The 11,131-nt window shown below is 42.4% G+C and overlaps 1 protein-coding gene across 1 annotated transcript; it reads right to left on the bottom strand.

Annotated features, from left to right (window-relative positions):
* Window positions 1-620: 620 nt before the first annotated feature.
* Window positions 621-9,856, bottom strand: avl9 (AVL9 homolog (S. cerevisiase)). The gene is made up of 16 exons (XM_046853619.1): window positions 9,229-9,856; window positions 7,566-7,683; window positions 7,390-7,475; window positions 7,232-7,303; window positions 7,067-7,156; window positions 6,876-6,942; window positions 6,696-6,736; window positions 6,578-6,616; window positions 6,372-6,441; window positions 5,668-6,116; window positions 4,815-4,949; window positions 4,475-4,694; window positions 3,657-3,774; window positions 2,679-2,732; window positions 2,039-2,127; window positions 621-1,927 (listed from the first exon to the last, which is right to left on the bottom strand). The coding sequence occupies exons 1-16, from the start codon at window positions 9,310-9,312 to the stop codon at window positions 1,812-1,814; spliced, it is 1,848 nt and encodes a 615-aa protein (XP_046709575.1). The 5' UTR covers window positions 9,313-9,856; the 3' UTR covers window positions 621-1,811.
* Between the last annotated feature and the right edge of the window lie 1,275 nt (window positions 9,857-11,131).

Genomic DNA, 11,131 nt, shown 5'->3' with positions numbered 1-11,131 from the left:
AAAAAAAAACGACTGGGAGACAGTGAGGCAGACAGACACACAAACACACACACACACACTAAGAAACAGACTGGCAGACAGTGAGACAGACAGACACACAAACACACTAAGAAACAGACTGGCAGACTGTGAGGCAGACAGACACACAAACACACACACACTAAGAAACAGACTGGCAGACAGTGAGACAGACAGACAGACACACAAACACACACACACTAAGAAACAGACTGGCAGACAGTGAGGCAGACAGACACACACACACACACAAAAAAAAAAAACGACTGGGAGACAGTGAGGCAGAGAGACACACAAACACACACACACACACTAAGAAACAGACTGGTAGACAGTGGAACAGACAGACACACAAACACACACTAAGAAACAGACTGGCAGACAGTGAGGCAGACACACACACACACACTAAGAAACAGACTGGCAGACAGTGAGGCAGACAGACACACAAACACACACACAAAGAAACAGACTGGTAGACAGTCAGACAGACAGACACACAAACACACACACACAAAGAAACAGACTGGTAGACAGTCAGACAGACACATACATCACACAGATGAAACAGACACACAGACAGTGACAGGATAGACAATGGATCGAAAGAAAGAAACCTGTATCTGTATTTAGTCTTGAATACATCGATGCATCTCCAAAATAACACATGACAGACAGACAGACAGACAGACAGACAGGGCAGAAGAATTATAATGGTATATGTTTTATATCATTTATATACAGGTATGCACAATCGGGCCCATAAGTACAAGGACAGTCACACTCGTTTTTATGTATACGGCCACAATCGATTTCAGCTTTCAGGTCTAATTCGAAGGTTTGAAGAAATTACACCCATTTCATTACGGCACAGTCCTTCCATCAAAAGTAATCGGACAAACGAGCGATCGGTACAATAAGGATTATTTTTTACGAGTTTGGATGTAATTCTAATATAAGTGTCGTGTTTTTGTGGAACGCCGGGGGTTTGAGTTGCGAGTTAAACCCTCGTGCACATTCATGAAGGCGCCTCTGGACTCTCTGATAACGATGCGTGATCTTTGTTTAGCTCGTTGTTGTGACTGACTAACGGATAAGAACGCTCAAGAATGTCCGTAGAGGCCGGACTGCACTGCAAGAAAAACTCATAATAAAAAAAAAAGTTCTGGAACAAAATTAACCAGTACCAAAGTGATTTCTGGGGGAGGGGTTTGTTTATGGAGAAGGAAAGGAAGGGCCCATGATCTGAATAATACATCATCATCTTAAACCTGGAAGCGGAAGGGACTGCAAACTTTAGCACATAACAGCGGCTGCAGGAAAACCAAAAAAAAAACGTCTCGTTGGAGAAAACTCATTTCGTAACGCCGATAGAATCCAGACTCCAGGCAGATACTTCGAAGACCTGCTGGTCGTAGTTTGTCCAATTACGTTTGAGCAGCTATTAAATAGAGAGACTGTGTTTAAAAAAAAAAATTGCTTACTGTCAACTCTGTTTTGATGGTAAACCGAAACAAAGTAACAGAAATTGTGTAACTGTCCAAATACGTATGGAACCGATGGAGCATGGAGACATATGTCCATCCTGTCCTCCCGCTGATGGACATTAAGGCTGCTTATTTCGGGTACACACACATTGATCAGGCCGAGGCTGCGCTAAATGCTGATTGGTCGGACACTAATGACACACCAAACACGGTACACTGAAGAGGGTAGTGTGTTAGATCGAGTGCAAGATGTGTGTGTGTGTGTGTGTGTGTGTGTGTGTGTGTGTGTGTGTGTGTGTGAGAAAGTCACTGCTTAGTCGTCGTGGACGGCGAGTTAGATATTAACGCCGGTTGAGAGAGTGTCGAGAACCACGATGACATCACCGTCTTGGCGCTGTTCAAGGCTCCGCCAACCGATTGACCTACGATCAAAAAAAAAAGAGAGATAGAAAGTAAAGGAGAGCTACAAAACATGTGCTTGCATTAACACCATCATCAGGGGGTGAAGAAATTGATGATTGGATGGTACGGACCGACAGCTCTGCCGGTCTGCACTACACTCCTGCTGGTGCTCATCATGGCGCTGCCCAGTTTCCGCCCTCTTTCGCTGTTCTGCACCGAGCTGCACGACACAAACACACGCACAAAGATGAAGTCTTTTCTACACATGGACAGGCTTTATTCTCAGTGGAAACAGAAAGCTGCTGCACGCACAGTCACAGGGAGCACCACCCGAGCCGTGCAACTGGTGCTATCCTGACCACGTGCGTTACCACGTCTGCGGAGACGCTTGACCCGATCCAGCTCGTTTACTCCGATGAGTCGTCGGAGAAAGCCCGGAAAAGGCGGGGCAGGTCCTACTGATTCTACTGGGAGGACATTTTTAATATCACCTCGTGTCTCGGTTGTGCATCGGGTTGATCTTAGAGCACCATCTTGTGGCTGGGGTTAGACTTTCTTTTTCTACCCGTATGAAGAACGGAAAAGGGCGATAAGATGGTGTATCATCATGTAATTTTCTGGTTCGGCCATAGGGGGCGCACGTGGTAATAAACGGTCATGACTTTGGTGCTTTGCTAAACTAAAGAGCAGGAATGTAAAATCAAACACACCCACCAGATTTCTTTCTTCAGAAGATAGAAAAGAAAAAAAAAAAAAAAAAAAAAAACTCACTGTGAGAAACGCAGCTTCACGTCCGCCACACTGTACTGCCCCTGGAACGGGTGACTGTGGACACACAGGACACACCCCCGTTTATTCCTCCAATCAGATGCTCTTACAGGTACAACCCTCCTTCCATCCCTCCTTCCTTTTCATTCATTTATTTTTCGTTCTTCATCTTTCTTTCACCAGCTGTATCTCGTCTTCTCTTTTCTTTCTTTTCCCCACCGCTCTCTTTTCCGTCCCCAATTCCTCTCTTATTTTTCTTTTTTGTATATATTTTTGTTCTTTCTGCCTTTTTTCCCCTCTTTCTTTGTTTCCTTCTTTCCCTTTTCATATTTTATTCTTAGGACCTCCTTCCTCCCTTTTCCATCTTTTGTTCCTTCTCTTTTCTTTTCATCTTTTCCTGTGTACCCTGTTCATCGATCGTTCTTTCTCCTTTTTTTTTAATTTCTCTCTTTACTCTTCATTCTTTTCTGAATATCTTTCTCTCTTTTCTTATCTTTCATTCCTTCTCTTTGCACCTTTGTCTACTTTGTTCGGTTTTAATTCTTTCTCCCTCTGTTTAATCCGCCCTTCTCTTCGCTTTTCATTTTCCTCCTTCTCATCTTTCATTGCTTTTTAATCCTTCCTCTTTTGTATTCATTTTTCTTTTTTCATTCATTCATTCTCTCCCTACTTTTTAGTCATTCTCTTTTTATCGCTTCTTTTTAATGATTCCATTCTCTCCTCTTTTCAAAGTCCTCAAAATCCTCCCCTTTGCTTCACTTTTCATTCTTCCTCCTTTCTTTTTAACCCTTTCTTTCTCTTCACATTTCATTTTTCATTCACTATCCCTTCTTTTAAGCTTACTTTTCTCTTTTCCTGCTTTTTAACTTTCTTCCCTTTTTAATCGTTCCTTCTCTTTTCATCCTCCTCTTTCCTTTTTATTCTTTCTCTCTTTTAATTTATCCTGCGGTCAGTGATTTGGGACACAGCCCTGATGCTCACCCCGGTGTGATTTGGGCGAAGGCCGGATGCTGTGAGCTGCACCACACTCTGTAATTGTGTGTGTTCCTCCAGGCGGAGATGAAAACAGAGCCGTAATCCACCAGCAGCTTCTCAGATTCTGAAACACACAGCAGCTTCTTTTTCAATCCTTTCTTCCTTCACTCCTCTTTTTAAAATCCCCCTTCTCTTCTTATCTTTCATTCTTTATCCCTTCCTTCTTAATCCCCCTCTTCTCGCCTCTTTTCAGCTTTCTCTCTTTTTAAAATCCCCCCTTCTCCTCTCAGCTTTCATTCTTTATCCCTTTCTTTATAATCCTCCTCTTCTCTTTTTCTTGTTTCTCCCTTCTTTTCTAATCCCTTTTCTTTTCATTCTCTTTTAAAATCTCTTCTCCTCTCATCTTTCATTCTTTCTCTCTTTTTCTGAATATCTTTCTCCTTCTCGTCATCCCCTCCTTTTTCTTTTCGTTTCTGAAGCCTTCCTTTTCTTCTCTTTCAACTTTTCATTCTCCCTTATTTGTTTATTCCTCCTCTTCTTTTTCATCTTTCCGCCCCCTTTTTTTTATATCTTCCCATCTCTTAATTCTTCTGCCCTTCTTTCTTGAACATCCTTTTTCCTGTGCCTTTCCTTTTCTCCTGCTTTCCGTCTTTCATTCCTTCCGTCTTTCGTGTGTTTGTTATTTGTCTCCGCTGTTCATCTTTCATTCCTTTTCCGATATTTTTTTATCCTTTTTTTTTTTACTTGTCCCTTTTAAATCTTTTCATCTCTTTTTAACACACACAGTTACAGCAATGTGTGTGTGTGTGTGTGTGTGTGTGTACCTTGCTGTAGTGTGGACGCTAATAGCGTGTGCATGTAGTGTGTGAATTGCGCGCGGATCCACTCGTCTCCTCCCTCCCAGCCGGTCCCGTCCAAGAACACGTCCTCGCTGTGCTCACACACACTCTTCAACAGGAAGTCGCAGAAACGCAGGTCTGCTGTGGTCAAGCTGAGGACGCGCCGTAACTCCGGGTCAGAGATGTGGATCGCAGCCTCTTCCACCTGAAACACACACACACACACACACACACACACACACACACAAGAATAGGGAGCAAGAATAACAGAACAAACCTTGTGTGTGTGTGTGTGTGTGTGTGTGTGTGTGTGTGTGAGACTCACATCTACGATGGCGTCACTCAGGTGTCTCTGCTGACGGAACAGGATGTTGGTTGCTCCAGCAACGAACCCCCGAACTCTGACATCACAGAGCAGGTGATGTTGCTGAAGAGCCATGTAAGGCAGACACAGGTAACCCTACACAAACACACACACACACACACACGCACACACACAATAATAAGAGAGCGTCACACAACAGCCATTCCGGCAGCTGAAGAATCGCTGTAAAAAATCTCAGGGACGCGTCTAGACCTGTTAAACCCATCTAAATTATCAGACCCGCTCATCGAACTGAATAACCCAATTAAGGGAAGGGGGCAAATACTTTCTCACACAAGGATGGTCGCTATCACGTTAACTTTTCTCCCTCCAGTAAATGGAAGCCTTAATTAAATTTATGAAAAGTTCATTAGGAAAGGGGGCAAATACTTTTTCACTCGTGACTGGTTCTGCTGCATACGTATTTCTTTGTAAAAAAAAAAAAAAAAAAATTCGAAACAATTCACTTCGACAAATATATGATTGATAAATAAATAAGTAAATAAATAAAAGACAGACTTTAGGAAAGGGAGCAAATATTTGGTAAATAAAATTATTGATATAAAAATGTATTACTGTTTATAATAATAATAAATAAAAAAGTATATATGTAATCAAAAAAAGAAAACAAGACATTAGGAACCGGGAGGCAAATACTTTTTCACACAGGGCCGTTTATAAAAACAATTACTGTTTAAAAGAATTAACATTGACATATATGCAATAAAGAAAGACAGACAGGACGAGGGCAAATACTTTTTCACAGCACAGTGAACAGCACAGTGTGTGTGTGTGTGTGTGTGTGTGTGTGTACCTTGGTGAAGATGGCAGGGGGCAGGCCGTACTGGTCCTCGTCCAGCAGGGGTGTGTGTGTGCTGTGTGTGTGTATATCGCTGTGCGAGTCTGTGGCAGTCTGAGTGGGCGTGGCTTTGGGCTGAACAGTGATGGGCGTGTTCGAATCGGACTCCATACACCCGGGCTGTGCACTTCTCCCTTCATCCTTCTTTACCTCCTCCTTCTCCTCCACCTCCACCTCCTCCAGCACGCTCGGGTCCAGACTCTCCCACTCGCTTTCCAGCCAATCAGGAGAGCTCGGAGAGGCCTCGGCACCCACGGAGCCCTCTGATTGGTCAGCTGTCGGCTCGGACACAAACACTTCGGGGTTCTCCGTGTGGTCTGCGCTTTTGATGACGTCGGCGCTCTCTGATTGGCTGCTTTTCGGATGGTAGTGAGAGGAGTTGTGCAGGCCGCGCTCGATCATACCTGAGCAGACGCGCGTGCACACACACACACACACACACACACACACACACACACACACACACACACACACGCGGTCGGCATCATTAACAAATTAATGGACATGTCTCAAATCTCAATGCCTGTTTCCATATATGGACAGACAGAAGACGTCTATCTATTTCCAAACACGTCATAGGGTATGTGTGTGTGCGCGCGCATGTGTGTGTGTGTGTGTGTGTGTGTGTGTGCGCGTGTGTGTGTGTGTGTCTATCTCACCAGGGAACAGTGAGAGAACGGTCATCAGGGTTCCAACTAATCTGTTAACAGGCGAGACATAGAACAGCACCTGCACACACACACACACACACACACACACACACACACACACACACACCACAGAGTTTCATCTCATTAGACTGTAAGTTTAGATACACACTTGTAGAGGTGTGTGTGTGTGTGTGTGTGTGTGTGCGCATGCAGACCTTCTTTTCCAGCAGGATCAACTTAAAGAGAATCAGAACCTAAAACACAAAATATTATTATTATGATTATTATTCACACACAGATGAGGTGTAAATGGTCTACAGGGGGCAGCGTTACCTTGTGTTTGAAGTGAAGTATTAAATCTCGAGCAGATAAACCTGCAGAGAGAGAGAGAGAGAGAGAGAGAGAGAGAGAGAGAGAGAGAGAGAGAGAGAGAGAGAGAGAATCAGAGGTCATGATTTGGATATGTAGAAGAACTTTAGTGCGACTCAGAGGTGATGGTGCCTGAATGTTTACCCAGAAACACCTGTGATCCCTCCAGGGTTGGGAACCGCAGAGAACTGTTCATTTGATCATACAGCTCCTAAACACGCGCGCACACACACACACACACACACACACACACACACAGGGAGATGAGACCAGTGAACAAAAGAGACCTCCCCAACACACACACACACACACACACACACACAAGTGAACATTACCTTCAGGATGGAGATCTGGGAAAAGTCCTTCTCCTCGAAGTAGGCGTGTGTGATGAGCTGCAGCTTGGCGGCGATCAGACCGAACACGGGCTACACGGAAACAAACACTACAGTCAGCCACTAACACACTCCTGTATCTAAACCACATCCCCAAGCCTTCCTCACCACTCTGCTCAGGACACACACGCTCTTCTGCACCGTCTCCCTGGTAACGTCGGCCTGTCTCACCTTCAGCGCCTGAAACAGAAGACAGACGCGTTACCTCGCCTCATCTCAGCCGACGTGGGCCTATGGGTTCTACGGTATCGGTGAAGGACACAGACCTTGGCTTCGATCTGTCTGTAGCAGGAAACGCCGTACACACACTTTATCTCCGCGCTCAGAGGGGGCAGCAGGAAATACACCGTGTCTGAAAAAATACAATACGCCGCATAAGTGACACACTAGCTAGCGTTTCCGTTCTATGCTACGCCGCGTCTTATGTGTCCGCTGTCCTCACCCTCCTGGTAGTTGTGCGCCCCGTCAGGCAGAGCGAGGAACGGCAGGTACTTCCACTGCTCGGGCAACAGGTTACTGTCATGACCTTCGTCGCTGATAGGAGGGTATGAGAACTCCACCTACACACACACACACACACACACACACACACACACACACACACACACACACACAGTGTCCACTTCAGTCTGATTTGGGGGGAAAAAGCTTAGAATTTCACCAACACACGTCTCGAACAATACAAATTTTTCAACTGTTTCAATATCATGTCCAATCTAACGACTGCAATAACGCAAAAGAGTGTCCGATCAAAATGATTGGAAATTCTCAAAACTTTTGATTGGACACAGTGTTATTCCATTTCAAACGTTTTGATTGGACACAGTGTTATTCCATTTCCAAACGTTTTGATTGGACACAGCATTATTCCATTTCAAACATTTTGATTGGACACAGTATTGTGCCATTTTAAATGGCATGTAATACCCAAAAAAAACGTCCAAACAAAATGCTTGAAAAGTCTCAATGTGGCATCCAATCAAAATGTTTTTAGCATGGCATAACAAGCACAAAATCCAATCAAAACATTTGAAATGGAATGACAAACACAGTGGAATGGTTTGGAATGGCTAAACATGGGGTCCAATCAAAAGGTTTAGAATAACATAACACAGTCTCCAATCAAAAGGTTGGGAATGGCTTACCATGGTGTCTAATCAAAGCGCTTGAAATGACATAACATTGTCTAATTAAAATTAGGGAAAGCATTACACGGTGTCCAATCAATGTGTCTGGAATGGCAAAACACAGGGTCTAATCAAAGTGTTTGGAATTGCATAAAACAGGGTCCAATCAATGTGTCTGGAATGGCATTACACAGGGTCCAATCAAAGTGTCTGGAATAGCATAACACAGGGTCCAATCAAAGTGTCTGGAATAGCATAACACAGGGTCCAATCAAAGTGTCTGGAATAGCATAACACAGGGTCCAATCAAAGCATCTGGAATGGCATAACACACTGTCCAATCAAAACATTTCTATGTCTCAACCTTGCATCCGATCAACAGAGCTTTTAATCAAACACTTCGAATGACCACACTGTCTGATCTCAAAGCTCAGAACCGTGTCTGGACTTAATACCTGTCAAGTCTCAAAGGAGCACCAATCAGAGCGCTCGGAATGCCCTCGGCAGCCAATCACAACACTTCAAACACTGTGCGTTTGCTTTCCAGAACACCAAAGCTGTATCGGGGGTCTCCGGTTCTCCAGGAAGAACCACTTCACGAGGGACAGGTGTGTGTGGGCGGGGCCACGTGGTATAATAATGCGATGCGGGGGCGGGGCTAGTGGTCTTACAATGTTCATTACAGTAGAATGAAAAAAGGTATAACCCCCACACACACACACACACACACACACACACACACAAACACTAAACTCCTGTCTCTTGTTACACTGCAACTTTTAAAATATTTACCAACCATTAAATATTTAAACGTTTTCTTCATTCGCCTCTTTCTCGTTCTATTGACATTGTACAAACTTTTTCCTGTGTTTCGTTTGTTTTTTTTTAACAATTAACACGAACTTTATTGATAAACAGATCACTTTATGCGTGTTGTTTATTAGATTTTTTTTTTCTGGTAACTTAGCATTAGCTTACCTGGCAGCCCCTCTTGTGGTGAAATCCGACCACCACGATGTGCAGCACGGCTCCTTTAATCTCGTCCACCCCGCCGGACTCCATCACCGCGTGTGAGAGAGAATTTTTAATCCAGATTAAAATAATAATAATAATAAACCCGACGCCCCTGTTCCCCTCATCGGCTCGTTACTGCAGGACAAACAGACTACTTCCGCTTCCGCACTCGTGATCATGACGTCATCAACCGACTCTCTCACAAGGTTCAACGCTGTAGTTTTTTCCCCTCAGCAGCATCACGCGCGATAAACCAAGTCTGAGATTTGTGAAATTCGGATTATAATATTATAATTAATCTTATACACGATCATTAACACATTGTATTGTTTGATTTAAAAAAGAAAAGTATTTATTTTGATATCATTACCTGCTTTAATACTTACCTCAGGTCCTGTATATATGAACCATACAAACAGATCCCCAAAAACAGAGCTATAAAAATGACATCAAAATACAGATCATTTGTTTTTCAGCAGCAGATTAACAATCCTGCATCCATCCTTATTATCAGTTGTGTGGTTTTATTTTAAATTGTCATTAGTTGTTTTAACTGTGTAAGGTGGCCTTTCGTCAAATGTATTGTTTTATTATTATAATTAAAAATATATATTTTCAAATATTAATACTTGGGAAAACATTTTTAGGCCAAAAACAAATATACCGAACCCTATCGGAGTTTTTTGGAGAATGAAGTGCGACAGAACTGTGGAAAAGCAAGCAATAGGGGTTCGTCAACCAACAAACCAATCAACGAACTAACCACTCAGTCAAACAACCAAATAAACCAATCAATCAATCGAGCAACCAACCAGTTAATCAGTCGATCAACTATAAATCAGCCAACCAATGAAACAAATACATACAGTAGACAAGCCACAGAACGGAAATGGCCAAGAGTAAAACATGACGCCGCCATCACCGTGCTTCACTCTGTTGCGTTTTTGTTCCTAATCGCAATTAATTTATGGACTTTTTTGTTGAGAATCCTGAGAAACATGCTGATTAAGTCTGAAATATAGTATTGTACATTGTAGTATGGGTTTTTAAAACTTCTTAAAAGTAATAACATGCCGAGCAGAAGAGTTAAATCTGATCTAAAATAAAAAAATCAAAAATAAAAATGTAAAAGTAAAAGATGGGTGTAATATTACTCTTGTAGACTGCATAAATTAGTGGGGTTTTTTTTGGTTTTTTTTCGGAGAACAACTTTTGGAGTCACACCTACGAGCCGCTTGGAATTCATCGCTACATTCCTGAACTTTCCTCATGCAGTCATTTAATCAAAACACTTTTACAGAAAAAAACTGAGAACATAAAATTCCATAAAACAATTTCAACCATTAAAATTGCATGGTAGAATTACTTCCTGGACAATCTATAATAATAATAATAATAATAATAATAATAATAATAATAATAATAATAATAATATATATATATATATATATATATATATTTTTTTTTTTTTTAATAAAATTCTGATGTGCCATTTGCAAGCTGACAGTGTACTTTTACCACGAGACCAAGACCAAAAAGCTGAAAAGTGACAGCTGCATGTTCATAAATTTTGTACAAATCATTAAAAACCAAACCATGAGGTTTGTTGAGAGATTTAAGAGACATTTGTGACTGTTTATAACCTGTTACAACAAACCCGAGAGCAGGAACCCACTTTTGTGGACCTTCTACAAGCAATCATAGATATAGATATTAATCTTAAATATTTTTTTGAAATTGGAAAATTGCTGCGATTTCCATACCCCCACCACCCCCCTCCTCTACATCTGCCTCTTTCAAACCAACCACCTGCATGTTCTCCTTCACCACATCCAAAATCCATAAACGCTTTCCTTGTCTGATTATG

Source organism: Silurus meridionalis, chromosome 7, assembly GCF_014805685.1.
Source record: "Silurus meridionalis isolate SWU-2019-XX chromosome 7, ASM1480568v1, whole genome shotgun sequence".
NCBI lineage: Eukaryota > Metazoa > Chordata > Actinopteri > Siluriformes > Siluridae > Silurus > Silurus meridionalis.
This window is presented reverse-complemented; position numbering and strand designations above follow the sequence as displayed.

Excerpts from the sequence above, each read along its gene's own strand:
- avl9 (XM_046853619.1), bottom strand. The coding sequence starts at position 9,312 with ATGGAGTCCGGCGGGGTGGACGAGATTAAAGGAGCCGTGCTGCACATC. Across the intron at positions 6,117-6,371 it reads CGTTCTCTCACTGTTCCCTG|GTATGATCGAGCGCGGCCTG; the intron begins GTGAGATAGACA and ends GCGTCTGCTCAG. Across the intron at positions 1,928-2,038 it reads GCAGACCGGCAGAGCTGTCG|GTCAATCGGTTGGCGGAGCC; the intron begins GTCCGTACCATC and ends TTTTGATCGTAG.